Here is a 27,957-nt window from a genome sequence, read left to right on the forward strand (position 1 = left end):
TGAAGGGGCTCCGACTTTTCAGAACTTGGAAAATATCAAGTAATATTGAATTTAACTCCAAAATATGTAATAATTTAATAACAGTCCAAACTACATGTCTTTTACGTGGGGTTTTTAAATGAAAAATCCAAGATTTTTGGTAAACATCCTAATAATTAATAATCCATCAGACAAATATTTGAATTGTCCATGTAAAAATGAATATTTTCGGTATTATTTCGCTTCCCTATATTGAAATCGCGCACCTAAATTTGTTAAATTTTGATGGTTTTCCTCCTGGAAGAGGCGCATCTGCAGGAGGAAGAAAGGAGCGCATGATGGAGGAGTGATAAGAGCAGGAGCACGGAGGAGACAAAACGATCGAGGGGGTCTTTGGCGTTTGTGTGCGATAAGAAGGAAGAGGGGAGGAGGATGAGAAGGAGGAGGGCCAAGAGACCCCGTCGCGTTTTGACCTCCCCGCACACCGCCACCATCACTCCTCCTCCTCCCTCCTCCTCCTCTTCTTCTCCTCTCGAGACTGAAAACACCATCGCTCATTCCCAGCTGTGACATTTTCCAGCCTGTCGCCTTTATGCTCCGCGGACAGGGAGCACAAGGAGCCCAGAAGGAGGGACGCTTTCGATCCACTGGCACCGAGCGTCGAGGCGGAGCGGGAGGCGCACCAGGCGGAGGCGCTGCAGGAGCCGCTGCTCGCTTCTCCCGCATCTCTGGACTACCGGACACGACTATTTACAGCCAACATTTACGTTTCGGTGGGACAGTAAATCTGATTTTATTACCATCATAACCTGCGCGCTTTATTCCAGATTTTATGCGCAAAGCGCTTTTGGATGATAGTCATCAAATCTGCGCGCGCACATCATGTTAATAAAAGCGATGGTCACTTTAGCCTGGTTTTGTTCTTTTTTTTTCCCCCTCTCCCACAGGCTGACCGTGCGTAATAGCCAACATGTTTGAAACTTAATCGATAATCAATATAAACACGTTTATTTGCAGGAGCCCGGAGGAGGCGGAGGGAACTCGCTGGAGGAGCCGGACTGCGCAGCATCACCTCCGGTGTGGGACCCGCTGTCGACCCGCATGGAGAAGAGGGTAAGTGCAGTTTGTTTTTGTGGCTTAGTATGGATGTAGGCTGGGGTTTCAAAAGAAGAACCGCAAAACAAGCGAAGAGGTGCATGAGATCGTCTGTAAAGGCCCAGTGGACGCGGACACGCGCGGGTGGACTGTGGACATGATGGTTTGTGGAGCAGAGTGGACACATATGCCTCTCCAAAAAAATAAAAAAAAGGGCACAGAGGAATCCTTTGACCGTGCTACAAAGAAACGAATAGAACTTTTCAAATATTTTGCACGTGACTAATCTGATCAAAGGTGTCAGTCAGCCTGTGGATTTGTTGCTGTGTGATGTCAGGTGTTGTGGCTACCGGAGGGTGAGAGAAAGGGGATAGTGGGTGATATGAAGAAGAGGGGAGATGCAGCTCTTCAACTCTGTAAGTAGGTCAGTTTTTTTACTACAGTGGTTCAGAAGCATGGAGGAGGTGGTGGAGGAGAAACAGGCTGAGGGGCAGCAGGAGGACTCAGATCACAGAGGAAAACAGTGCTGATTTAAAAAAGAAAAAGGAAAAAAAAAAAAAAAAAAACAATGCACTTCCACAAGGAAAAATCCTGAAAAAATACTGCCATCTTACTTAGGCTGACCTATAGTTCTTTCAGACATAAAACAATTTTATGAATTGTGACTGTTTAATGGTGACATTTCAGTCAGTAAAGTGGAAAAATTCCGTTCAGTGTCTTAAACTTCTAATCAGCTGTCAGTTATCAACACTGGAGACAGCCTCCTTTGTTTGTGGAGCACATTTGCATTTAGGTGAATAAACTGTGTTAATTTGCAATACCAAATTGATCATGCAAATACATTAAAAGATTAAGCTGCTAAACCATTGTGGTAATACAGCGGAACAAAGGAAACATGACTTAAATGTGAACATCGGTTGCACACGAATATGTCCAAATAACATGTTATCTGGGAACATATTTAAATCATGTAAATCTAATACATTTTTTCAGTGAATAATGCAATATTATTTGTTATTCTTAAACCAGGGAGTCAAAGCTTTTGGGTAAATTTGCCATTATAATATAATATAATATAATATAATATAATTGCAGCCATTTGTGTCTAAAAGCTCATCAAATGTTTCACACGATGTGTTCCATATTATTAAAATGTTAAATCTTAAAAACTAAAGTTAATCCTTTATTGGAGAAAAATTCAGGTAAATCAAAAACATTAATGGTTGATATATATATATGCGTTTCATGGTGAAAGGTTTTTAAAATATTTATAAAGTTTGTTATTTGCAATGCTAAACTTGACAAACACAGAAATCTGCAACAGGTACAGTATTATACATTTATTTGTTTTTGTGTCTAAATCCAGGAGCTTTGCTTTTAAGATGCTTTAAATAACTTCAAACTATTTGTAGTCAGTTTATTATATTTACTTTATTAAATGCACAAATAGAAATGTGCTGTGTTTTAAAGTGTTTTTTTTTTCTTTCAGTATGAACACATACTTTGATTTCTTTATTTCATTTTTTTCACAATTTAAGTTTCGTTAACTTTAGTGAAGGAAAACTTTGAAAGTAAAATGAAGGTATACGTATTACTACATTTAAGCGACTTCTGGAGTTAAACTAATCATGAAATGTTATTTTTCACTTTGAGAAATGTCGCACTGTGAATTTGACATGTTCTGTTATATTTTCCACATGGCCCATTTATTTATAAAGAAAACTTTGATCACCGCTAAATCGATTTTTTTGTTTTTTAATAAGTGACTTCTTGCCGTTTCACTTAAAAATGTAAGAAATGAGTCACAGTTATGTTTTCTCTTATGAACAAAATCACAGGTTCTCTGTATTATAGAACTTAAAGATGTCACACAGATGATGATTCATGCATGTTTTTGTTTTGCAGCAACTCACACACTTTTACTCTTCATTTGAAACAGAATTAAAAGCTGTAGTGAAATTCTTGTTCTCCCATCTGAAGCCTCTCCAGCAGCTCCATGACTTAAAAAAAAAATATTATGGAAAATCCCTGGAATTTGTCATCTTGAGCTGTGGCTTTGATCCGATGGACGTGCAGAAACCCGATAGGGCCGTGCGTAAAGAGAGACGTGCAATTCGATATCGGTGATTGTGTTAATAGCTGCAGGCTCCATAAAAGCAGAAGGTGTCCCGGAGCAGGGCCTCAGAGCAGGTGCTTTCTGTGAGCCCAGTGGCCATATGGGTCTCTAACATACAACTATTTGATAAACCATTTAAGACTGTGGTTCCCAAAGTGGGGTCCGGAGACTGCTAGAGGTCACGCAGAGGCATTTTCACAACGCTGCATGCACATATTGAGGAATGTTTGATTTACTATTACCACAAAAAGATCAACGAGTGCTTATATGTCAGTGCTTTGACATTCTTGCACTGTAATTTTAATTTATATATTTATGAACAAAACTCTTACCTGTGAGGTAGTTAGAGTTAAAAATACTAAAATATGTGATCGAGCTCACAAAGTGATACCCCTGATCTGTCATAATAGTTGTTTGCATGTATTATATATTCATTGTAGTAAATCTTTTCTGATGACATACAGTACCTGAATTAACAAAACTGGTCAATCTCTGTAAATGTAACTGACAAACAGGATGCACTAAAAAAAAAGTTATGTGAAGTAGTGCTGTATTTCTCAAGTCCGGTGTCGCAGACCGAACAGTCCGCCCCTAAAAATCGGTCCGCTTTTTGCGTCTGCGCATGTGTCATTTCAGATCACAGCAGCACATCTGAGACAGTCTCTTCACCCAAAGCAATCAAATGGATTAATGGGATTATTAAGCATCAGATGATAAAGGTAAAACTTCTTAAATCATTCTAAAGTCAGTTTTAAGCAGAAACGAGGCCATTTTAAGCAGAAACGAGGTGAAATTCTATGAGGCTTTGAAAGGTCAGATGCCCAGTGAATGCATCAGCTTGCAGCTTTTTTAGCCGCGGTACTCTGATTGCTTCCACAGCCTTTTATGATGAAACAATGGTGAATTTAGGTGGAAATAATTGTTGTACAAAAGTTTCGGATATCTGTCGCTGAGATAGATGATGACTGGAGTGCAGTTTGAAGCAGAAACGAGGTGTTAATCCGTGAACCATCAGGGGGGACCGATTTTTAGGAGGACCGTTTGGTCAGCGACACCGGTCTTGGTATCAACACCAACTTTTTAGTTACTCTGTCTCATCTTGGAATTGAAAGCAGTTCTATTTGAGCTTGATTCGGTCTTGCACTAGAATAAGGATACATATTCATTTAAAATTCTAATAATAATTGCCCTGCCTCATGCCCTATGACTGCTTGGATAGGCTCCACCCTGTGACCCTTGAATGGAATAAGCAGGTATAGAAAATGGATGGATGGATAATAATTGTTATCATATTAACAATAATTAACACACTAATGTTTTTGATTTTTTTTACTTTAGACCTCTTACAATGTTCAGGCTGCCCCCAACTGAGCTGTTGAGTCTGTCTTACCTAGAAATATTTCACTTTTGAACATTGACAGGGCTGATGTTAAGTCTAAAAAGTTGTTTTTGTAGGTCTAGCCCAGTGTTGACCCAGTTTTGCCTCCCCCGGAGACATGGTCTTGACTTGGTCTCAACCACTCCAGAATCCCAAAGTCTTGGTTTTGACTCATGCTTGACCCTTGAAGATCTTGGTCTAGACTCAGAGTCAACATATTTGGTTTTCCTATATAGGCCCTCCATATTTTTGATTGGGGAGGGTGCAATAACCATTCATGTGACTCAAAGTTATTCCAGTAGTCACCAGGAAACCTCTGAAAACACCAAGGTCACAGTTATGATGTTTTGGCCATGTCATGTGTTTCTCCGAGTGTCAACCTGCACACAGGTCCTGGCAGCTGGAGAAGGCCAAGGGGGTGCCCTCCTTTCACCTGGCTGCAGCAGATACATGGTGACTTTCAAAAGGTTGGGAAGGACTGGTTTTCTTCCTGGGCAGTTGCCATTCAGGACACAAGGTGATTCCTTGTTCTGGTGGATGCAGCACCAGTGTGTGTGCTCTTAGACCTGACATGGTGTAATAAGGCGTAATGTCCCGACACTTCTGCAGTAACTCAATACTCCAGAGAGACCTTACAGGTCACAGCTTTTATGGATTGTCTTAAACAACAGTGAATTAAAAAAGGGGGGTCTAGGTCAGTGCACGTAGCAGGTGCAGACAAACAGAAGCACTTCTGCTGATCTGAGTGGCACAAGTCGCCGCTGTGACATGGGGGGAAATAAAGGAATCACACGTGCATTTAGGAAACGTGGAGGTGCTGCTGCCGTGTGTCTGTGTGCGTGTGCAGGTCCCAGTGAGGCTGTCACCCTGTTACTTTAGGAAAGAGGAGATGATATTACAGACATAAAATGCTTTCAATCATCAGAGGAACGTTTTGTTTTTGAGCCTGCGTTCATATAATATAATATTGCACTGAAAAATGAGAAAACCTAAAGAAATTAATTAATAGTTCTTTGTCAGAAGTGTGAACAGCAAATCAGATTTGTCTCATTTGCATATAGATCTGATTCATATCTTCTGTGTGAACAGTTTGGATGAAAAGCCCTGACAAAGAAATGGATTCTAGGCAGAAAATTAAAAACAAAATCTTAAAAGGCATTCAGAGAGCGCATAGCTCTGCCAAGGCCACATATTGCTTAACATGTCTTCTGGATCCTGGAATGTTCCTGATGAAATTGAAAATAAAATCCCTAATTTTCTAGGACATTATCCATCTGCTCACCAAATTTCATTATCTTCTCAAAACGTTTTGAGTTAAATAATGCTATGTGCCAAATATTCTTTTGGATCTTAGGTCTAGAATAGATTCCAGATTACCTCCAAAACTGCATCACATATTTCCCGCAACATTATCTATTTGCTCACCAAATTTCTTTCTTTTTTCTAAACAATTTGATAGAAAACCACAATGAATGGTACAATTATGACTGTATATATATATATATATATATATATATATATATATAGAACAACAAAATTAAAAACCCACAAACCCCCCCCCCCCCCCCCCCCCCCCCCCCCCCCCCCCCCCCCCCCCCCCCCCCCTCCCCCCCCCCCCCCCCCCCCCCCCCCCCCCCCCCCCCCCCCCCCCCCCCCCCCCCCCCCCCCCCCCCCCCCCCCCCCCCCCCCCCCCCCCCCAAAGGAAACACACACACACACACACACAACTGCCCAGGCTTAATGAGTATACAAAGTAAAAATGCACATAATCAAATCTACTTGACCCAGCCCTCAGTCAGGTAAGACCTGCAAATCAAAGCAAAAGCAAAGGTTGCCATTTATGCTAAAACTTGTCAGTATTTCCCCTCATTGTGTATTTGATTTTTTTTTTTTTTTTTTTTTTTTTTTTTTTTGAGGAAAAACACAATATCCGGAAGCCACTGTGAAATAAAGGGAGGGTTGGGGGACTTCCACAGCAGAAGAATATGTCGTCTGGCCAGTAGACATGAAAAGCTAATAATTTCTTTTTGTAAAGAAGTTAAAGAAGGGAACTGATCTGGGGACCTAAAATGGCAATTAGTGAGCACGGCTGCAAGTCAGCTCCCAGTATAACAGAAAGAATGTGCTCAACAAATTTCATTGAAATCAGTTTATTACTTTTTGAGTTATCCTGCTAACAGACAAACAAACATACAATGGAGTTTTAGGGCCACATTTAATTTTTTTTTTTTTTTTTTTTGGGACTTTGAGAATAAAGTTGTAATATTACGAGAGAAAAAGTTGTAATATTATGGGAATAAAGTTGTAATATTATGAGAAAAAAGTCAGAATATTACAAGAATAAAGTCGTAATTTTACGAGAAAAATGTCATAATATTACAAGAAAAAAGTCTAAATATTATATTATGACCTTATTCTTGTAATATGACTTTATTCTCGTAAAATTACAAATTTATTCTTGTAATATTATGACTTTATTTTCGTAAAATTATGACTTTTTTCTCGTAAAATTACGACTTTATTCTCAAAATCTTAAAATTCCGACTTTATCCTTGAAGTGAAAAAAAAAAATTCAATGTGACCCTAAAACGCAGTCGTACAAACAGACAAACGCCAGTGAAAATATTACCTTCTTGGTGGAGCTGGTCAGTTTCAGGCTGCTTGAGCCGGTATATGTGTACGCTATCTAAAATATTTTTTTTTTTTTTTTTTTTTTTTTTTTTTTGAAGTTTAGTGATCCTGATGAAGGTAGCAAACAACAAAACAAAACATACAATTAAATAATGTTTTGTCATGGTAACCTGCACTCACACATGGATTGCATATAAACCTGCACTGCTTTAACTTGAGCATGCAGCACACATTACTGCAACCATCATAGTCATTAGGCATTAATTATACTGGTGATTGATGATTGTTCAATTACACTGCTAAAACCAAAATCTTAAATAAACAAGATTGTACGCAGTTCCAGCCTGGTGAGATATTTACTTTTATTCATGTTAATGCATCACAGTGTGTTTGTCCTATTTGTAGACATTTGTGCTTCATCTGTTTTTGCTTTTGTTTTTCGTTGTCTTGTTTTTGAGTACTGGCTTCATGCAGCATAATCATTTAGTCTATAAAATATCAAAGTGTAAAACTAATAAAAGTAAATTATAGATTCCCAAAGTGATCACTTCTTTTTGTTTGATTAAAAATTGCAAAACACAAATATTAAATAGTGAAATAACAACTTACTGATCTGTTAATCTCATAATCATTAGTATTGCACTGAAAAAAGAGAAAACTTAAAGAAATTAATTCAACTGGTAACACTCAAAATGAATTAAATTTGTCCAAATTAAAGTTACACATTACATAAATATTATGTTAATTTAATTTGGCTTAAATAAATTCATTTGTGTGTTACCAAGTGAAGCTGTTTTTTTTTTTGTCACACAATTCTCTTTTTTCTTTGTGTAGTGACTCAGTAAATCACTCTTGAGCTAAAAAAATTGTTGTTGATTTTTTTTTATAGGAATTTGTTGTGTTTTCAATCATCGTTTGTCACCAGAATTATTTAAAACCTTATAGGTGGATTTTAATTATTGTTGGTAAAGGTGTGGGGTGCAGGCCAACCCTGCAAAAAGTCAACCTTGGACCAACTTAAAAAAAACTACCTTATGTACTTACATCTCAGTTTATTAGTTTTGTCAAAGTATATTTAGAATTGAAGGTTTCAACCAATTTATAAATATATTTTGAAGAAAAATTCATATTTATGTATAACAAATTACAATAATTTTTCTTAAAGCTGCTCCAAGTTCCACTTTTTTTAAAATGAAGAAAGAAGTCATTAAGATTTGAAGAGACTCCAATCAATGGACAGATTTTTATTTATTTATTTATTGGCAACATAGCAAGATAAACCTTTTTTTCCTCTCTTTTAAAGTCTGTCATGAAATAATGCATGGACCTCAATAAAATATAAAAGTACAAAGCCCTATACAGGTCCTGAGACCCATTTTAAAACCATCCCAAAACAAACAAACAAGTCAAAACTTCAACCAGGGGGGACAGAATATGGTATGTCTCCCCCACCTTCTGACATTTATGTGTGTACTTGAAACATGCTATGCCAGTCTTATGTGCAAACTATGTCAGAATAGTATCTTTGTTTCTGCAAGTTTGTATTTTTAGCAGCATTGACTTGTTTACAACACGTTTCTTGTTTGTCACATTCGGAATTTTCTGGGACTGTATTTGCCCAGATTTGAAACCAAAAATAGTTGCCTCTAGGGATTAGTTTCTACACATAAGTATCAATGGACCATATACTAATTTACTAAATTCTGAAAGTTAGAAAAGGAAATCAGAAAAGCTCTCTGGGACCTCAGAAAGCCCATCTGCAATTATTACTTGATCTCCAAAATCAGTGTATGGAAGTGAAATTATGTTCAGTATGAGTGTTGTCATTAGTGCCACTTCGAAAATTAAATTCATGATAAGTAATTTATCAAAAACTTATGATCTGTTGTTTTTTCAAACTTATGCAAAAACAAATCTTGAGGAAAAAAAATACAGTATGCGATAGTTAATAATTATTAACAGCCTGTTCTTTCATATTTATGAATACATTTTACCACATTGCAGTTGTTTTTTTAATGAAAACTCAACCTATCATTCTTTTTGAGTTCTACACATGTGGTGATACCTTATTTACACCCGGATTTTAATAAAATTAATGCTGGCTATTCTCAGAATAAAGTACTTATATCCACAGTTTCAAATTGCATAAGTCAAATGGTGTCCACTTTATGGTCTTCTCAAAACATTAAAATTACTGTTCTAGATGCTCAGAATGCATCTGAGCTTATCTAGAAACCGTTGGCTTCTGGGGGCCTAAAGCAGCCCCCAGACCCCCGACCTATGGGCTTCCACCCTGCGGGCCTCGCACTTTGCCCCCCCCCCAATTTCTAGTTCTAAATTGTGCCCTTGCCGAATAATATAACAAAAACATCACATATAAGATTTAACGGACAGATGTTGAACGTGACTTGTGTTTTCTGTCTAACTGCGTTTCAGTATGAAGAGCTGGTGCACTACTCAAGGTCAGAGGGCATGTCGGTGGTGGGGTACGGGGACGATGTAAGACCACTTCCTCCCTCACAGTACGGCACCTCCATCCCCGACTCCCTCAAACACCACAAAGACCAGATCTACGGGTGAGCATGTGCGGGACTGAGAGCCGGGAACAAATGATTTATGTGGCTCGTCTGTTTTAACATACTTGTGCACGTTCAGCAGATCATGTGTGTTTGTATGATGTGTATGAAAATGTGTATTCTGCGGTTTGTTGTCACGTTCTGTCAATGTATCATCATGTGTACACGACGTCAACATATCATGTGTGTTTGTATGATGTGTATGAAAATGTGTATTCTGCGGTTTGTTGTCACGTTCTGTCAATGTATCATCATGTGTACACGACGTCAACATATAGTCAACATCCTTTGTTTGTGTATAGTATGTTATGTATGTTAACCATGCGGGCATGTGTGTGTATGTGTGTGTGTGTGTGGGCCTGCGCAGTCACCCACTGTTCCCACTGCTGGCCTTAGTGTTTGAGAAGTGCGAGCTCGCCACCTGCTCCCCCCGAGACTCCGTCTCTTTGTCAGCCACCTCCCACCTCCCTGGCATGACCAGCCACAGTGATGTATGCTCCTCCGAGTCCTTCAATGACGACATCGCCGCATTTGCTAAACAGGCGAGTGACAGCTGAAAGAATCAATCACAGAGCAGGTATTGTTCACCGCCTCTTTTCAGATTGTTTTAGGATGTTTGTATTTTTTTTTTCTGTTGCAGATTCGTTCGGAGAAGCCCATATTCTCATCCAATCCTGAGCTGGACAACTTGGTATGATGCACAGACTGACAAGAGACACAACCCGCATATATAATGTGGACGATGGATTAAAAATGAATCTGAAACTTTATCTCCACAGATGATCCAGGCTATCCAAGTTCTTCGCTTTCATTTACTGGAGTTGGAAAAGGTTGGTGGGATGGTGCTGTTTTATTGTACCAAAGTTGGTAAAGTTCTTGGTTGGGGGGAGTATACTATTGACCTTTGACCTCAAAGACTTTGAGTTTTGCTAAAACAAACTTTTCTGGGTTGAATATCATTCATATTCAAGTAAACCCTGTTAACTTGTGCAAGTTGAGGTCCACAAAACTGACCTATGACTTAGCTGAAAATGTAAGTTATTGAAGTTGGCCAAAAAAAAGTTAAAATCAGCTTACCTTGCCATATTACAATAGTTTCAACCACTTGAAGCGTGATTCCTTCCTGGATGGTGATGATTTCTTCATCTGGAGTGGGTTCGGGATCTTCTTCTTCTTCAGCTATGAGGGCTTGGTCAGTGCGGAGGATTTCAAGTTTTTTATTTACAGATCTGGATGTGAACTTCCTCTTTAGATCCTTCACGCGACTGCACATGATGGCTACTTGTGCACTTGAAAACTTACTTGCTTTAACAACTAGAACTTGCTTGCTTGCTTGGAAATCTTCGTAGATCTTGGTGGAGATGATGTGGACACTATGACAATGAAAGGATGCTCTGATTCAGCTCAGATTGGGCTGGAATTTATACTCCCCAAAACGGTCAAATTTGACAAAAATGTTCACTTTTATACAGTAGTCTAAATTTTCGGGTTCTACAAATCAACAACGAGTTAAGCCAGAATGTGAGATAACGCATACGTGAGTTAACGGGGTTCACCTGTATGAGGTTTGGTGGATATCAGCGGACCTGGGAGGAGCAGGGAACAAACAAACAAATGATTCTGAAATGAATTCACTATATGAGCCACCTGAACTGTTTCCAAGTGTTTTAAACATTGTAACCAGTGAAGGAAAAGTTTGTTGAACTGTAAAAGATATTTAGAGTTTGCCGCATATGTATCATTTATTAAAATATTGAATAGAAAACGATGCCCAGACTGCGCTCTCTGATGAGTATTAGTATTTCCATTTAGGTGCATGACCTGTGTGATAACTTCTGCCATCGCTACATCACCTGTCTGAAGGGCAAAATGCCCACGGACCTCGTCTTGGATGAGCGGGAAGGCGGCTCCAAGTCTGACATAGAAGATTTCACTGGATCCTGCACCAGTCTGTCAGAGCAGGTGAGATGTGGAGACCAACGAGGCAATGATCACCAACCTTCCGGATCCTCACTCCAGGTCTGTGTTCATCCACATCCTCTCCATATTTTGCGTCCTCTCTACCTGCAGAATGCGTCGTGGTTACGGGAGCCTGATGAATGTGCAGCGACTCCTCTGGGAACACCGGGGACCTGCGGCCTGGCTTCACACAGCACAGCAGACAACTGCAGTGACACGGGTACACAAACACACAACAACTCAATGAATGTGTTTTTATGTGAGAGACAAAAGGTGGCACTGCACAGTGCAGACGCACAAAAGGACACAGACATGCACATCACGTGCAGACACGTGCAACATTCACACATAGACTGTATTTATCTTTGACACATTTCATTCAGTTAATCATGTGAACCTCATTTATTGTAGGATGGATGTGATTCTCTGTTTTGTTGCACAATTGATCATAACGATGATGACAGATTTGAATCCAATGTAACTATTACTCTTCACCGACATGCTTGTTGGATGTTTGTAGGACTACTCGATGACTAATAAATCAGTTCTTATTTAAAATGTGGTGGGAAGGTACAGCTTAAGCTAGAACATTTCAAATTAGTGTCAGAGCTTCAAAAAGGGGCGGGATCGATTAATGTCAATGTACAAATTATATGCAAGTTTGACTCTATTGACAGAACCAAATATTGTGGAATTTGCTAAAAAGGTTGGTAATTATAAGGCAGAAGAAGACATAAGTCCTATACAGGCCTTCAGTTAGTGCCAGTGATTATCTTCGGAATCCGTGGTGTGAAGTGTTTGAGGGTCTGCAGCTCCCCCTCGATGGGACGCCAGTCTGATGTAGGTTACTTTCCCAGCTAAGATCAGCACCCATTTTACAGCTGAGTGTAGATTAAATGTTCTGTCAAGGACAGACAGGTTCCGTGAGTGGGAATCGAGCCCAGTGATACATTTAAAAATGTTCTTCTAAAATTGGGAAATAAGTCGTATTGTCATTGGAGCCTAGTTTCACAAACTTGCTGAAACGGTTAGATCTGGCCATCTGAGGTCAGATCCAGATGAAGGATAAAACATTTTGTGAGATAAGACGGTTTAATAATGACCAGATTCATACAGTACAATATGATGATAATGTTAGGTCTTTAGAAAATGTTAAACTGTACCAGCAGAAAGGACGGAGTCAGGGAACCTATTTCTAAATGGACAAAAGTGGCTGTTTTAGACATTGATGGATGTATGCACTTTGCTGAGTGCTGCTATAGTTGTAATTAACATTTCGTTTGAGAGAATCAGGTGGGGCTATGTCCACTTTGTATTGTTTTAAGAAAAATTGATTTGAAACTTTGGCCGGGCAGATGTTCAACATTAGGAGAGCTGAACTGTATTTTTACATGGAGTGATTGTGATACAGTATATATGAAAAATGGACATACTGTTGTTCATTATTATTCTGTCTTAATTTTCATTCAGTCCAAGATCCTGGTATCAAAATGCAGAGATATAACTCATCAATTATAAAAACAATGTTATACAATAAATGGTCTACATTTATATAGCACTTTTTTCCATCCTTATCAGAAGCACAAAGTGCTTTACAATGATGCCTCACATTCACCCATACTGATGTCAGGGTGCTGCCATGCAAAACTTCACAACACACCAGGAGTAACTTGGGGATTAATGACATTGCCCCAAAGCTTTTAGTCATTTTCCAGTCAGACAGGGGTTTGAACCTGAAAGATCCTCTGTTCTCAAGCCTGATCGGGTTTTTTTAACTCACTATTACTAACCCTACTCCAACCCCCAACCCTAACCATATCCCCCCGCTTCACTTTTAATTTTGTGCAGGCATCACGGAATGAATTAGAATGAATTTGTGCTGTCGTGCCGCTGCGCCTCTCCGTGGTCTCATGCGCAGTAATGCATCATAGCGCACGTCAGGCACGGAGCTGAACAGATCTCACCGCTGTAATATACATATTATTACTTGATCACAATCTAAACTCTGTAGGAGGTGTGACGTGGAACTGTATTGTCAGGCTGTGACATTATTATGCATGCAGCTGTTATGAACACACACACACACACACACACACATACACACACACAGCTGAGTGATCACTCCAGCCCTGCGTGTCTGTGCACCCCACACATACACTACGCATACACGTGCCACTGGACGCCTTTGCTAAAAGTTTGCTGGCAGTGGACCAATCAGTCGCACCATGTGTCAGACGCAGCTTTGACACATATGGTGTGAGTCTGGTCCATACGTTGGTGGTACTCTGGTGTCTAGTACCGGCAGGGACTGTGCAAAGGGAGGAACACAACCTCCTGTGAAAAGCTGTGAAAAGTGGGTGAAAAGATGGATATCACACAGTTTCCAACCAAAAATCAACATTGAAATTACATCTTCTGCTCACTGGGTAAGAACATATATATTGTATGTGTTTTGAAGTCACCTCACAGCTCATATCAGCTTGCTGAACACGTGTATAATATGATCTCTTTAAATAAGAAACAACAACGCGTTCGCAACATGTCAAGGAGCCCATCATTATTAGATGAAGAGTTAATAATTAGCAGTAAATAAAGAGATTTTTACATGTCACATGCGACCTAACAATACAAGAATGTAAAGCTTTTAAGTATTCTAAAACCATTATAGACACACACACACACACACACAGGCATGGTGCTAACTTTGCATGCCATTGCTCCAGGTGATGGTCTGGATGGAGGAGTGGCCTCCCCCAGTACAGGTGAGGAGGACGAGACAGACAGAGACAGAAGGAACAACAAGAAGAGAGGGATCTTCCCCAAAGTGGCCACCAACATCATGCGAGCGTGGCTCTTCCAGCACCTGACGGTGAGCGATGCTACACTTTAATTACAGCTGTTCTATGTTCAATTCACTGTTGAGTGTTCATAAATACACTCAACAGTGAATCTGCACAATACCTAAAACAATCCTGCAGAGCTGTAGCCACGCAAAGGAAGAGAGAGTGTGTGTGTGTGTGTGTGTGTGTGTGTGTGTGTGTGTGTGTGTGTGTGTGTGTGTGTGTGTGTGTGTGTGTGTGTGTGTGTGTGTGTGTGTGTGTGTGTGTGTGTGTAGCACTTGATGACAGAGTAATTTCAGAAAGAGGTTTAGAGTGAGCGAGAGGACCTGAAATGATAATGGAGGTCAATTAAATTAAATGAAAAATCAGAGGATTAAGTGATTATGTGAATATGCTCTCTAATGAATAATTTTAGAAGTGATAGAAATGGAGCGAGGAATTGTTGGTGAGGTGGTTAAATTGTTAATTAGCTTCTAAATGAGGCATGAAAAATGTTGTGTCACTCCAGATGAGCCAGTCGCACACTTCTCGATGTAGCGATCACACAGATGGTGTGTAAAGGCTCCTGTATTCTGGTCAGCTGGGGTCGTCTCCAGTGCCCGATTTACAGTTGTGGAGGCCCAGGGGCAAAGTGAGGTGTGGAGGCCCCTACAGTACGCGCGACCTAACATAACACATTAGTAACAGAACTTGAAAATGAGATTTTGCTTAAAAACATTTTATTATATACAAACACACATATCACTTACAAAACCTAAATCAAAACTCTTCTAGCTTTACGTTTAGAAAAATTTACATTTGGACAAAATTGTTTACCAGTTGGTGTAGTAATAGAACATTGGGGAATACTGACTTCCGGTTGAGATTATACTCGATGAATAAGTCCAGAAGCTATTACTGTTTTGAAGCTATTACGGTGAAACTGTTACATTTGGTGTAACTTGTAAGATGTAATATTGCGAATTGGTAATGTCATCGACACAGTCGACGACACCGATTCGACGGTTTGTCATAGTAATAATTTTTTTGTGGAGGCTCCCTATTTGTGGAGGCCCGTGGGCAACTGCCCACCATGCCCCTATGGTTAATCGGGCCCTGGTTGTCTCTCTGTTAATTTTTGTGATGCGATGTGTGTTGTGTTGTATCATAATGGTGTATCACAAGGATTTATTAGTTTGCACCTCTGTGTTGCAAGAACTATAGAAATGGGTTCCATTTGTATGTGTGTAAACAGGCTTTTTGTCATGAGATTACACACCACTAAATCATCACAGAACCAAGGAATTTGGGATATAACATAATCTTGAGTGATCCTCTTCCATGAGTTCAGAGGGAACTGAACTTGACCTATTTTTTAATATATATAGATATAGATATATAAATTGTTTTTACAGGACATAATTATTCTGGTTGCCAGAATAATTATGTCCCTCATCACTCATCTTCAACCGCCTATTGGGGATCGGGTTGCAGAGGCAAGAGCTCCATCAGGGGACCCCAGACTTAACTGTCTCAGACCTGTGAAATGGAAGTCAGAATAATTATGTAAAAAAGAAAAAAGAAAACAATATGTAAATACTTTTACTGAAAATATTGTAAATTTCATAGTTTTGCACTGTTGCCTCACAGCAAGAAGGCTGTGGGTTCACTACCCACCTGGTCCATTCTGTGGGGGGTTTGCGTGGGTTCCCTCCGGGTGCTCCTGTAAGTGTGTCCTTTATCTTAATGAGAGGGGTCACCTTGATCAGCAACTCTTCAAACAAGTCCAGATGCACCCCTCAGTCCAAACCCAGCCTGTGTGTTAGGCGTGGTGACCCCAAGAAGCCTGTTATCTTTGGGATCAAAACATCAAGGTCATGGGAGTGTACTTTATAAAAATACTGAGAGTGAAATAACATCTTTCCTAACTGCCTGATAGCCACCAACCGTGGTATGTGTGTTAGGTACGGTGACCCAAAAAAGCCTGTTGTTTTTGGAGTCAAAATGTCAAAGATCAAAATCACTGAACTGTACTTTGTGAAAACCTTTTGCAGAAAAGCATCACTTATCAATAATAAGTGATGTGTGTCAACATTTGCCTAGGGCGCTGTGAGGTAGTGCAGACTATGCCCTTGTTACTTTTTGATGTTAGTTTGCATCCACATTGTTAGTGTTGTTGGTTGCCATCTGCCACACTGAGTCAAACACCAGAAGGCGTCACTGTGTGCATGTGTGGAGTAACAGGAAGTGCAAGATGATAAGCTGGGGTTTGTCATCAACATCCAGTTCCTCCCCTTGCCCTCTCACATGAGGTTGCATCTGACTCCTGTGTTGGAGGAAGTCACACAGACTGGGCGCGAGTCCAACCCGGCACCACTGCTGCTGGCTCAGTGGGGCAGATGGCGAGTTGTCGTCAAGCTTAAAATGTCATTGCAGAGCAGTAAAGTTGACAAGTTGACTGACTCGTCTGTGTAACCCCAACAGTGACGCCGGTACGCGTTACTCTAATCTGACCACTTTTTTTAGTAACGAGTAATCTAACGCGTTAATCTTTCCAAATCAGTAATCAGATTAAAGTTACTTCTCCATGTCACTGTGCGTTACTATTATTTTTCATTGTGGGTCGATAACAGCATTAAACTTGGTCTGTGGGCAGGAGGTCGGGGTTCGACTGAACTGCCCACTTTAAGCGAGCTGTGAACTTTTAATCCGCGGTTTTTTGCAGCTGCTCGACTCGTCCTCACCTCTTAAAGCACGGTGATCAGCACACCTGCACTGAGCTTTACAAAGACATTTTTATACTTTTTTTCCTCCTTTATTTAGAATTCTGAGTTGAGCCGCTCTGTATGTGGTCGTTAAAAACAGCTGATCCTCCGCGACGCGTCAACAACTAACACTATTTTCCACTCAAATGCACCTAAACTCTCTTTCTGAGGACCACATGATGTGAAAACGCAATAAAACTTTCTTACCTGTAAATCTGGTCCTGTTTTCTGCATAAATAAATGTTATCCATTCTTTGTGCTCAAACGCCAAAGCAGGGGCGAATCCAGATGGAATGGGGGCGTGGGGCAAGGATGTGCCCCCTCCCCCACAACACCCCTAGATTAAAGGTGCAATTTTGAAGCCATTTTTTACTACAACTAATATTGCTTAAAATAATAATAATTTCGACAAGTAAAATGTTTAGAGAGAATTTAAATGTTAGAAAAATGTTAGAATTTAATAGTTACCTTTATAAACAATGTAGGCTCGAAATTGCAAGTTTTACTGTTACAGTGCTGTCAACAGTTAAATATGAGGTCAAGAAAGAGGTCTTTATTTTACTTTTTATAAAACAAGTATTTATTTTCATTGAAGTCAAGAAAGGGTGACTATAAAGTGAGTTTTGGCAAAACAGGTATCATTGTCATGTTGAGGTGGCAGAGGGTTGTTGTCGGCAGCTGGGAAAAGTAACTAAAAAAGTAACTAGTAATCTAACTTAGTTACTTTTACAATTGAGTAATCAGTAAAGTAACTAAGTTACTTTTACAATTGAGTAATCAGTAAAGTAACTAAGTTACTTTTTCAAAGTAACTGTGGCAACACTGAACCCCAAGTACCTGGATGTATCATCTGCCAGGTCACTGTCTTGTTGGACTACAAACTCTTGCTCTGTTCTTGGGCTCACTTCTTTTTCTGCAAGGAGCAGACTATCCAAACTGCAAACATGGTAACGTGTGCAGGTTTTGCTGCCAGTCATTACTATCTGAGTGTAGTGTAATGCATCATGGTGGCTTTATTCCAGCAAGAGGCGCTGAGGGAGTGAAGAACTGTGAATTCAGACAGGAGGCCATATGCTGTTGACTGCAGTTCAATCAGACAAGCACTTAGTGCTTGTTAAAAACAGAAGCTCCTGTCACACAGGACACGTGTGCGTGGCACCCAGTGCCACTGATATCTGCCACAAACATACACAAATCACAACACATGCATTGCACGCAGCACAAACACTCTTATAGCTCTGGACAGCACGGTGACCCGTTGTGACAAGTGGGGTGTGCGTGGCACGTTAGTGGTGGTATATGCCATGCTTTGTCCATATTAGTGGCGTGTGCGTCGTGTGTTAATGCAGATGGCACATTTTTGGCATTTGGTGGCAAAGCGTTTTGGACATGACCAAACCACTTGCCTCACCTTGGCGAGTGCAGGTGACTATTAGATTAGATTAGATAGAACTTTATTAATCCCATAGAAAAAATCCCTCAGGGAAATTGGGCACCGCAGTCTTGTTTGAGGGCAAGTGCTCAAGAGGTAAAATATGACTCATATGACATCATTTCTCTACTTCTGGGGGTAAAAAACACAGCATTTTCTCTGCGTTTGTGGGCAAATTACACATAAATGAAGTGAAAATACAAAGAAAAGTGAAGATGCTTTGGGAAAGTAGACATGTGTTGCGGTTTCTTTATGACCCGGTGCTCAAACGTATCGAGGCGGTTTTGCAGATGAGAGAACACAGCTACACTGGTTAGCTGTGTAGGCTTACCGACACAACGTTTCCCATTCGCCTCGTCTTCCCTTCTCCACTGGGAACCAAAAAAAAAAAAAAAAACACTTTTCACAACTACTTTAGTGATTGCAGCTGAAAACAAAACCGTACACCATTTTCCCGTGTGAAGTTATGCTGTGTATATATTGTACAACAGAGCACAGGTGCTCATAAGTGGTCAAATCCCATGATATCACGCAGGGTTCAAATGAGACTGCACTGCCGTATTGAGGTTCCAACAGCATTGTAACGCAGCACACAGGATAAGAAGCACACAGAGCATCAAAAAGTGAAAAAAAAAAACAATTTGCAAACATAAATATAAATACTGTTCCTGTTACAACTCCTCAGACAAAGGAGTTTTTCAGTCTGTTGGTCCTACACTTGGGAAGGAGCAGTCTGCGGCTGAAGAGGCTCCTCTGGTTGCTGATGACTGTGTGCAGAAGGTGACTGGCATATGAGGCCTTATGTGACACGTTTGTGGCGGATAGTGGCGAGTGCTACTGTACATGCATCCCTGAATGCCACACTCTTTGGGTGCAAGGGGCATGTCATGTTACAGAGTGGTATATCTGAAGTTTTTTAAGTGTGCCTGTGTCCTCGCAGCACCCCTACCCGTCAGAAGAGCAGAAGAAGCAGCTGTCTCAGGACACGGGACTGACCATCCTACAGGTCAACAACTGGTGAGTGCGCACCCAATCAATACACTAAATCTAGCCCATCGGTCATCAATAATCACTTAAACTGTCATGTATGAATGTATAGAATCTGCTTTCACATTAACAGCACGGCTGTCACCGTGTCAATAACATACTGCTGTGGCTCTCTGGTGCAGAACTTACAAGAGTCGATATTAATCTCACTTTATGGCTCTTAAGTTGTATGGTTTTGATTATCAATGCACTGACACCTAAAACTTGAGAATAAATTTTTAATTAAATAAAATATCAGATTTTTAAGAGATTGTATTCCATTTTATAAGAAAGTAGGTTTTAATAGAAGTAATGTCTTATTTGGCATGTTTTGCCTGGAGCTGCAGAATTCTCTTCTTTCAAATTAATAGAACAGAATAGCAAATCCATATCTGATAATCATTTGATTAAAGTACCTGTATCACGTAGCAGCACACAGAATGTTTAATGTTGCTGATTAGTTTCTTTCACATCAATTAACTTTCTGTACTTTAGTCAAACATGCGTAAATGTTGGGAATTACATGCACAACACTATATTTTCTAATCTGATCATTTTCTGGTTTTGGTGTGTACCATTGCTGCAGCATGCACAATTACATATACAGAGTGACCCAATCGATGCAGATCAATCAATTATTACAGAGCAATCAATATCTGGTCTGTGCTAATGTTAATTTACTGTGCCCTCTGAAAGGGTTAAGTGGTTGTAAAAGGGAAAAGGTTAATAGTCTCCTGGTCAGCCTTTTTCTCCATTAATGGTTGGCCTTTTCCATCACTCTCTCTCTCTTTCTGTTCACACTCTTTTCACATTGCTCTCCTCTCTGCAGGTTCATCAACGCCCGGAGGAGAATAGTTCAGCCTATGATTGACCAGTCAAATCGCTCAGGTTGGTGTCAGTGCTCCCCTTGGCATCTGGATGAGCCTGTGTGTGTTGTAAATTTGTGATGTGTTTCAGGTCAGGGTCCCTACAGTCCAGAGGGGGCGGCTCTTGGAGGATACGGGCTTGACGGACAGGGCCATCTCGGCCTTCGGACAGCAGGTAAATACCACCATGTGTCACACAGTATATGGCTGCTTAAGTGATTGGTTAATCAATTAATTAGTCAATGGATATAAATTCATTTATAGAGTTGATAACTTGTTTATACATTTTTGGTTTTGAACAGTTGATTGAACAAAACAACACATCTCACATATCACATCTAACATATCACTTTGAGCACGTGATATGCAACTTTCATTCATTCATCTTTTTATAGGCTCAACATGAACGAAACAGAACATGCACTGTGAGAGCACAAACCTCCATCCAGCATGGAGGGTAAACTTTTGTCTTTATGACATCATAAAGCAGGTTGAGCTTAAAATCAGAATAGAGTCTCACCAGCATTATGTCTGTGATGTCATTAGGACGGTTATTCAAATATCAAGGGTGGGATCACATGAAAAGAAAAAGATACAAAAGAATGTTTTGAATATAATATGGTGCCTCCAGCAACATCATGTTGAGCAGCACGCACCAGTGCTACATGTTTCGTGTTAATAATCTGTCCTCATTATTTTTTTGTGTTGAGGGAGTACAGTCAGGCCATTGGTCTAACAGACAAAGATCAATCAATCAATTTTTTTATATAGCGCCAAATCACAACAAACAGTTGCCCCAAGGCGCTTTATATTGTAAGGCAAGGCCATACAATAATTATGTAAAACCCCAACGGTCAAAACGACCCCCTGTGAGCAAGCACTTGGCTACAGTGGGAAGGAAAAACTCCCTTTTAACAGGAAGAAACCTCCAGCAGAACCAGGCTCAGGGAGGGGCAGTCTTCTGCTGGGACTGGTTGGGGCTGAGGGAGAGAACCAGGAAAAAGACATGCTGTGGAGGGGAGCAGAGATCGATCACTAATGATTAAATGCAGAGTGGTGCATACAGAGCAAAAAGAGAAAGAAACAGTGCATCATGGGAACCCCCCAGCAGTCTACGTCTATAGCAGCATAACTAAGGGATGGTTCAGGGTCACCTGATCCAGCCCTAACTATAAGCTTTAGCAAAAAGGAAAGTTTTAAGCCTAATCTTAAAAGTAGAGAGGGTGTCTGTCTCCCTGATCTGAATTGGGAGCTGGTTCCACAGGAGAGGAGCCTGAAAGCTGAAGGCTCTGCCTCCCATTCTACTCTTACAAACCCTAGGAACTACAAGTAAGCCTGCAGTCTGAGAGCGAAGCGCTCTATTGGGGTGATATGGTACTACGAGGTCCCTAAGATAAGATGGGACCTGATTATTCAAAACCTTATAAGTAAGAAGAAGAATTTTAAATTCTATTCTAGAATTAACAGGAAGCCAATGAAGAGAGGTCAATATGGGTGAGATATGCTCTCTCCTTCTAGGACAGGATGAGATGGAGAGGGATGGTCAGCTATCTTGACTCCAAAAGAAGAGGAATTTTATATCATAGGATATACACATATGCTCCGGCACCCCCCCAACATCCGGGTGACTGAACCGAATGAACGAATTCATGAATGAATACCCACCACCACTATTAACAATCTGATTTTAAGATATATTTTGTCCAGTTAGGACTATATACTGCATGTTTTCATATCATTGATGGTGGAATTACATTCTAAAAACATTCATATCTGTTTTCATGTACAGTAAAACTTGCATATAATAGATTCAAGTGGACCAGCGAATTTTGTCCATTATAATCGAAATCCGTTATGTTTATAAAATGGACAAACTCTGTTATATGTATAAAACAGACAAAATCCACTTTTTCTACGTCTGCTGCAGAGCAGTACCTTAAAATCCTAAAGCCTGATTTATGTTTCTGCAACTCCGTAAGTCTGTGGCCATGCAATGACATCAACGTGCGCGTTACCCTTTAAAGCTCTCCGTTGCGTCTTTATGCAGTTTGCAGCAGGAACAGTGGCTGTTTCTGGATTTAATTTGTCCCTCATCAAGCTCCACTTATTTATACAATCATCAACCTCCAAACCAGCGATACGGTATGTACAATTTTCCTCCATGAATTCCTGGTCATTTGAGCATCTTTTTTTGACTCCTTGTTGCAGAATTGGTCATATTTGCAGACTTTTCTGCCAAATGTATTTGATCCATGATGGAAATGTAATTGGCGGGTGCACTGAAAATCTTTTAAAATATGCAGGGAGAGGAAGGAGTGAAAACATAAAAGTGACAAATCACAGCCCTTGCGGAGTCCGTTATTTAGCAGGTGCACATCAGGCTCCAGCAAGGGTTCACAGCCAGGCAGAGGGCTCTGATCTAAAGCGGCTGTCTTTGGTTTGTCACATCCAGGGATATGTGTGAAACGTAACACCATATTACAGTGCAGGCAGCAAGCAGCATTTTGTTAATAATCAGCAGCCTTGAATTACATCCTGCCACGATTAGGTGCAGAGTCTGAGCATGGTTTGAAAAAAATAAACAGCCGGGCTTATAATCAATACGGTTCCCACTTTCCTAAAATGGGCGAGTGTCAGTGTTAAACTTCACTTCATACCTCTGTTACTGGGCACGTCCAGACTGCTCTGTCCAGCACATGTGAGGGGTTTTTAATGAAAATGCATTGCAATCGGATGTGAGCAAAAATCTGTTATGCAAAATCCGGTATATATATAGGGTGTTTATTACATGGAAAACCATACAAAAGCATTGGAACTTTTGCTTTTGTCCGGTGAGTGTGAATATCCAGTTTATGCGATGATGGATTAGGCAAGTTTTACTGTACAATAAACAACAGCTGTCTCTGTCTCCTGCTCTTTTTTTATCAGGTCTACAGGGGATGTCATCTCTACAAGGGGATTATCCTGGCACTCTATTGTCCCAACCAGGCTACCCTCCCCACCCAGGCCCTTCCATCCACCCTTACCCAGGCCCGCACCCCCACCCCGCCATGCTGCTCCACCCATCACCGCACACACACCCTGCTGAGCCGCTCCTGGCACAGGGACTGGACATACATGCACACTAGCCACTAGCTGCAGGGGGAGATGGGGTGAGAATGTGTGAGAGGCTATATTACTGTGTGTGTGTGAGTGAGAGAGAGTGAGTGAGAGAGAGAAACCGTATGCATAGCTTTGTATGTGCAGTGACACATACAGTCCACTATTTAAAAGAAAAGACACATTACTCCAAAGGTTTACATTCCCGCCCAGAAGACGCTGACCTCAATGTAGCTGTTCTACTCACTGTAACACACATAGAATGTGCTGTGAAAAAGGTTTCTGCCCCTTACCAGATTATTTTTGCTTATGTCTCATGTCTTACATCTCATCCTTAAGTGCACGAGTTGTTTATATAAAATTTAACATGAGACAAAGGCCGTCTGCATAAACATGACACAGAACTAATCATCACTTTAAGAGAAGGTTTTTCAGCGGTGTGAAACTTTAAAACATCGCATCAAGCCGTCCGCTAGGCCAAAAGACAGCGAGGAGACAGAAATATAGCAGTCTGAAAAAGGAAAAATGTAACAATGACTAAACCAGATTTGACTTTCATTTATGGAAAAACACCTTGTTGGCTCCCAGGGCCTCTATGATGATGGTGTGTGGGCTGACTTTCTCCTGAAGGTGGCGCTACCAGTTAAAGGACCACAGCCGTCATTTTGATGTTTGATTGAAATATATGTTACTTTACAAACAAATATTTTCTAGTACACAAAAAGATGTTAAAGCACTGTGACGTGTGCTTCCAGCTTCATTCAATGATGTTAAAATCATTTTTGCTCATACTTGAAATGGTCTCGAGAGGGTTAAGCTATTCTAATGTACAATGTGACTGATTGTTCCGAGTCATATATTTAAACTTTTGTTTGGAGTGGAAAGTGCTGGTGAGCTGCCATAAAGTGCTTCATCCGTGAAGCAGCAGTGATGCGTTCAGTAAAAAATTTGACAGAAGTGGTTCACACAGCTGCATTATTATCTTCTTGGGAAGTTTAAGACAGTTTAAGATTGTTTAAGACAACAATCATGGAATATACAGTTAAATCCAAATGAATAAATAAACAGTGTAATTTAATTACTTCCTTGTTGAGTGGCCCAACCTTATGTAAAAGCTTTCTGTTGAATTTTTACAGTTGTACTGTCAATGCACATTATGGAACTCCTTGCACTTTGTAATGAAAATAAAAGTGCTTTTGAAAATAACCTGTACAGTCACATTGTATGTTATTAGAGAAAACACAGTATCAACTAACTGGTTATAATCGGCACCTAGGAAGAAGTGCTTTTTTTTTACTTTCCAGTTTTGTGTTTTAATTAATAAATACCAGGAGCATAACGCGTGTGTGACGGGTCACTATGTTGACTGAAACATTAAAGTGACTGGTATGGTTCCATATATATAGGCACAGTAGAATTTCACCGAGCTCTAAATTCTATGGTACCTGCATTTATGGTAAATGTCCACCAGATGGAGATATTGCTCCATTTCAAGAACCTTGAGTGCAAGCTACTGTGGGACACATTGATGAACCTGTTGCTTATAGTAGTATATAAGGTTTTACCAACTGTACATTATGTTCACTCAAGCCTTTAATTATTAGGAACTCCTTATTGTGACAACTGTGTTTTGACAAATATGCAAAAAATAGAAATCAGGAAGGGGCACAACCTTTTCAAGGCACTGCAGATGGACACACACACACACACAGGTTTAAGCCATACCTCTTTCAGAGTAGAAGTGCTTCCTCTTCTTCAAATCCTCCACCGTGTCCTGTGGGTGAGACACATGCTTTAAAATACATTTCCCATCATGCCTGCTGAATCGCCGGAAAATGGCGGATCACAGAGAAAACTGGAGGTTTGCACCCAGACGCCATCATGGCACACGTCGGATATGTTTGGATGGGGGGGGGGCGATCCTGTGAACACGCCTTCTTCACTGTTTCCTGTCTTCCTGATCATGTGACTGTCAAAGATACACACATGCAGACTTTATTTAAAACTGATTTGAGTTTTTGTTTGTTAATCTATTTTTATATTTATGTGTGCCACTTCAGACTGACGCAGCCTCACGTGAGCTAGTTTAAAAGATGCCGCTCTTCCTTAGCATGACGCTAAACACTATGAATGACTTCCAGTCTGCCTCGCTCTTTGTACCACTGACGTCCTTAAGATGCCAACAGGTGTCTGTTACCATTAAAATATAAACACACACGACACTGAAAGCCATTTCTACACAGAAATACCACATTCTGTAAGCATTTCTATTACATTTTTGTCTGTTATGGGGTTGTGAGGGGAGCTGCAGCCAAAGGACTTCTTAAAATTCAGCTCCCTCTCCACTCTGCAAAAACATTTCTGAACAGTGATTGGGAATATAGTTATGATTCAACTATTAAAACTTTTCTTTTGTAAAGCTGGTCAGTGTTTGTCTTTTTCCAGAGTATCACAAGTGTCTGTCTACTTGGTTGTTAGCTTGTATTTTTATAGAGATGCTAAAGCACCCCCCTTTTCACACTCAAACCAACTTTTTGGGGGTTTCTTAGATGACGCTGAAACACAATCATGTTGTTACCAAAAATAAAAATTGTCCACATGCCTGATACTTAAGATGGTGTCCAAATGGCCTCCAAAATATGATGTTATTACGTCCGCCAAGGATGCAATAAAATCATTGGTGTTTATTTATTTATTTATTTGTCTGTCTGACTGTTAGGAGGATTACGTCAAAAATACTGCACAGATTTTGCCGATATTTTCACCACAGATAGCTATTAGGCCATGGAAAACTCCATTAAATTTTGGAGGTGATCCGGATCCGGATTCTGGATCAAGAGTTCACTTTATGGTGCGTTTACACATAGGCAAGATGCATTACGAATGTCATATTTGCGTCATTCTTGGCACATTCCTGACATTCTTATCGTGACTTAATGCATCTGAATAGGTTTCTTAATAGTGCATGTTGGTGCGTGATATTCGTGATTTTCATGGAGCATGTTTTTGGCTGTCAAAAAATCTTCCACAAATGTCACGCACCACCCTCATTTCGCCTCATTTCGTGGAGGTCGAAACTGAGCGTGTTGATCCGTCTTTATTAGTGGTGATCCTTAGAGCATGACAGCGTTCTACTCTGACGTGCGCACGATTAAACCCTGCTGCACTGCATTCAGTTTCATTGCTGCAGTATGCTGAAGGACAGTGACGCCAAGTCGGCTAAAAGTCTCATTCCAATACTCATCAGCGCGCTCCTGCAGGTGTTCCACCTGCTGCTGCTGTGCCTGATGTTTGGGAAAAATGAGCGAGACGAGAGCTGCGTGAAGCCATACATCTGGCTCTCTCAGTCTCCTCCTCCTCTCTGCACCACTCCATGGCACAGAGCCCATCTAAGCATGCAGTCACAAAGTTCTGCTGCTGTGGATTTTGAGGCGCAAACTGGAGCGATCTGAATTGTTCAGCAACTGACAGTAGATGAATATGGGTGTGTGTGGAGACAATTCGCCTCATTCACAATGTGACAGAACGTAACAATGCGCTTTTACGCGTCATAGCACGCAACATCGTGAACATTATTCTTGATGGTGCATAATGGTTCCTGATAATTCTTCAGCAACATGTGCCATTAATCGTAATGCATGGTAACAGGTTGCAGCAGTTCCTGAGGACACCTGATGCCTCTGCCCTGAATCATCACATTTGTGATCAGCGGCCAAGAATGTATACTTCGTGGCATTCGTGACTTGCTGTCGTTATGTGTAAATGCAGCATTATCCTCCTAAGACCTGGAGGTTCTCATGAAACAAAACTTAGTTTATGGACTAGACAACCAAAAATGTCATGTCCACATATGTGGATGCCAGGCCCTAGGAGGTTAAATAGGTTTTGAAGGATTATATCAAAACTACTTAATGGATTCTCACCAAATTTGCACCACACATAGATATTAGGGTGTGAATGTGTTTGTCTGTCTGTATGTGGCCCTGTGACAGACTGGTGTCCTGTCCAGGTTGTACCCAGTCTCGCACTCTATGACTGCTGGGATAGGCTCCAGCCCCCCGCGACCCTTAAATGGAGTAAGCAGCTGAAGGTGTGTGTGTGTGTGTGTGTGTGTGTGTGTGTGTGTGTGTGTGTGTGTGTGTGTGTGTGTGTGTGTGTGTGTGTGTGTGTGTGTGTGCGTGCGATGTTGATCTACTTGAGAGATTTCTGCAAATTA

The 27,957-nt window shown here is 40.6% G+C and overlaps 1 protein-coding gene across 3 annotated transcripts; it reads left to right on the top strand.

The window, feature by feature from the left end:
- The first annotated feature begins 287 nt into the window (after positions 1–287).
- meis3 (myeloid ecotropic viral integration site 3) lies at positions 288–27,851 on the top strand. 3 transcript variants are annotated; one of them, XR_004560005.1, is made up of 13 exons: positions 288–752; positions 997–1,092; positions 9,636–9,775; positions 10,143–10,317; positions 10,416–10,466; positions 10,555–10,605; positions 11,588–11,954; positions 14,458–14,603; positions 19,691–19,767; positions 20,606–20,664; positions 20,734–20,817; positions 23,571–23,830; positions 27,832–27,851. XR_004560005.1 is itself a non-coding variant. In XM_034167855.1 (13 exons), exons 2-13 carry the CDS (start codon positions 1,081–1,083, stop codon positions 23,768–23,770), a joined length of 1,254 nt encoding a protein of 417 aa, XP_034023746.1. In that variant the 5' UTR covers positions 291–752; positions 997–1,080; the 3' UTR covers positions 23,771–24,139. The 3 variants fall into 3 exon arrangements, 2 of the variants coding, with proteins under 2 accessions (XP_034023745.1, XP_034023746.1); XM_034167855.1 differs by lacking the exon at positions 27,832–27,851 and having other exon boundaries at positions 291–752; positions 11,588–11,737; positions 11,846–11,954; positions 23,571–24,139; XM_034167854.1 differs by lacking the exon at positions 27,832–27,851 and having other exon boundaries at positions 23,571–24,139.
- Positions 27,852–27,957: the final 106 nt, after the last annotated feature.

Source organism: Thalassophryne amazonica, chromosome 4, assembly GCF_902500255.1.
Source record: "Thalassophryne amazonica chromosome 4, fThaAma1.1, whole genome shotgun sequence".
Lineage (NCBI taxonomy): Eukaryota > Metazoa > Chordata > Actinopteri > Batrachoidiformes > Batrachoididae > Thalassophryne > Thalassophryne amazonica.

What these genes read in the sequence shown, in the direction of transcription:
- meis3 (XM_034167854.1), top strand. An exon ending in GGCTCTTCCAGCACCTGACG is followed by an intron (nt 14,604 to 19,690) that starts GTGAGCGATGCT and finishes GTGTCCTCGCAG; the next exon opens with CACCCCTACCCGTCAGAAGA. An exon ending in ATCCTACAGGTCAACAACTG is followed by an intron (nt 19,768 to 20,605) that starts GTGAGTGCGCAC and finishes TCCTCTCTGCAG; the next exon opens with GTTCATCAACGCCCGGAGGA.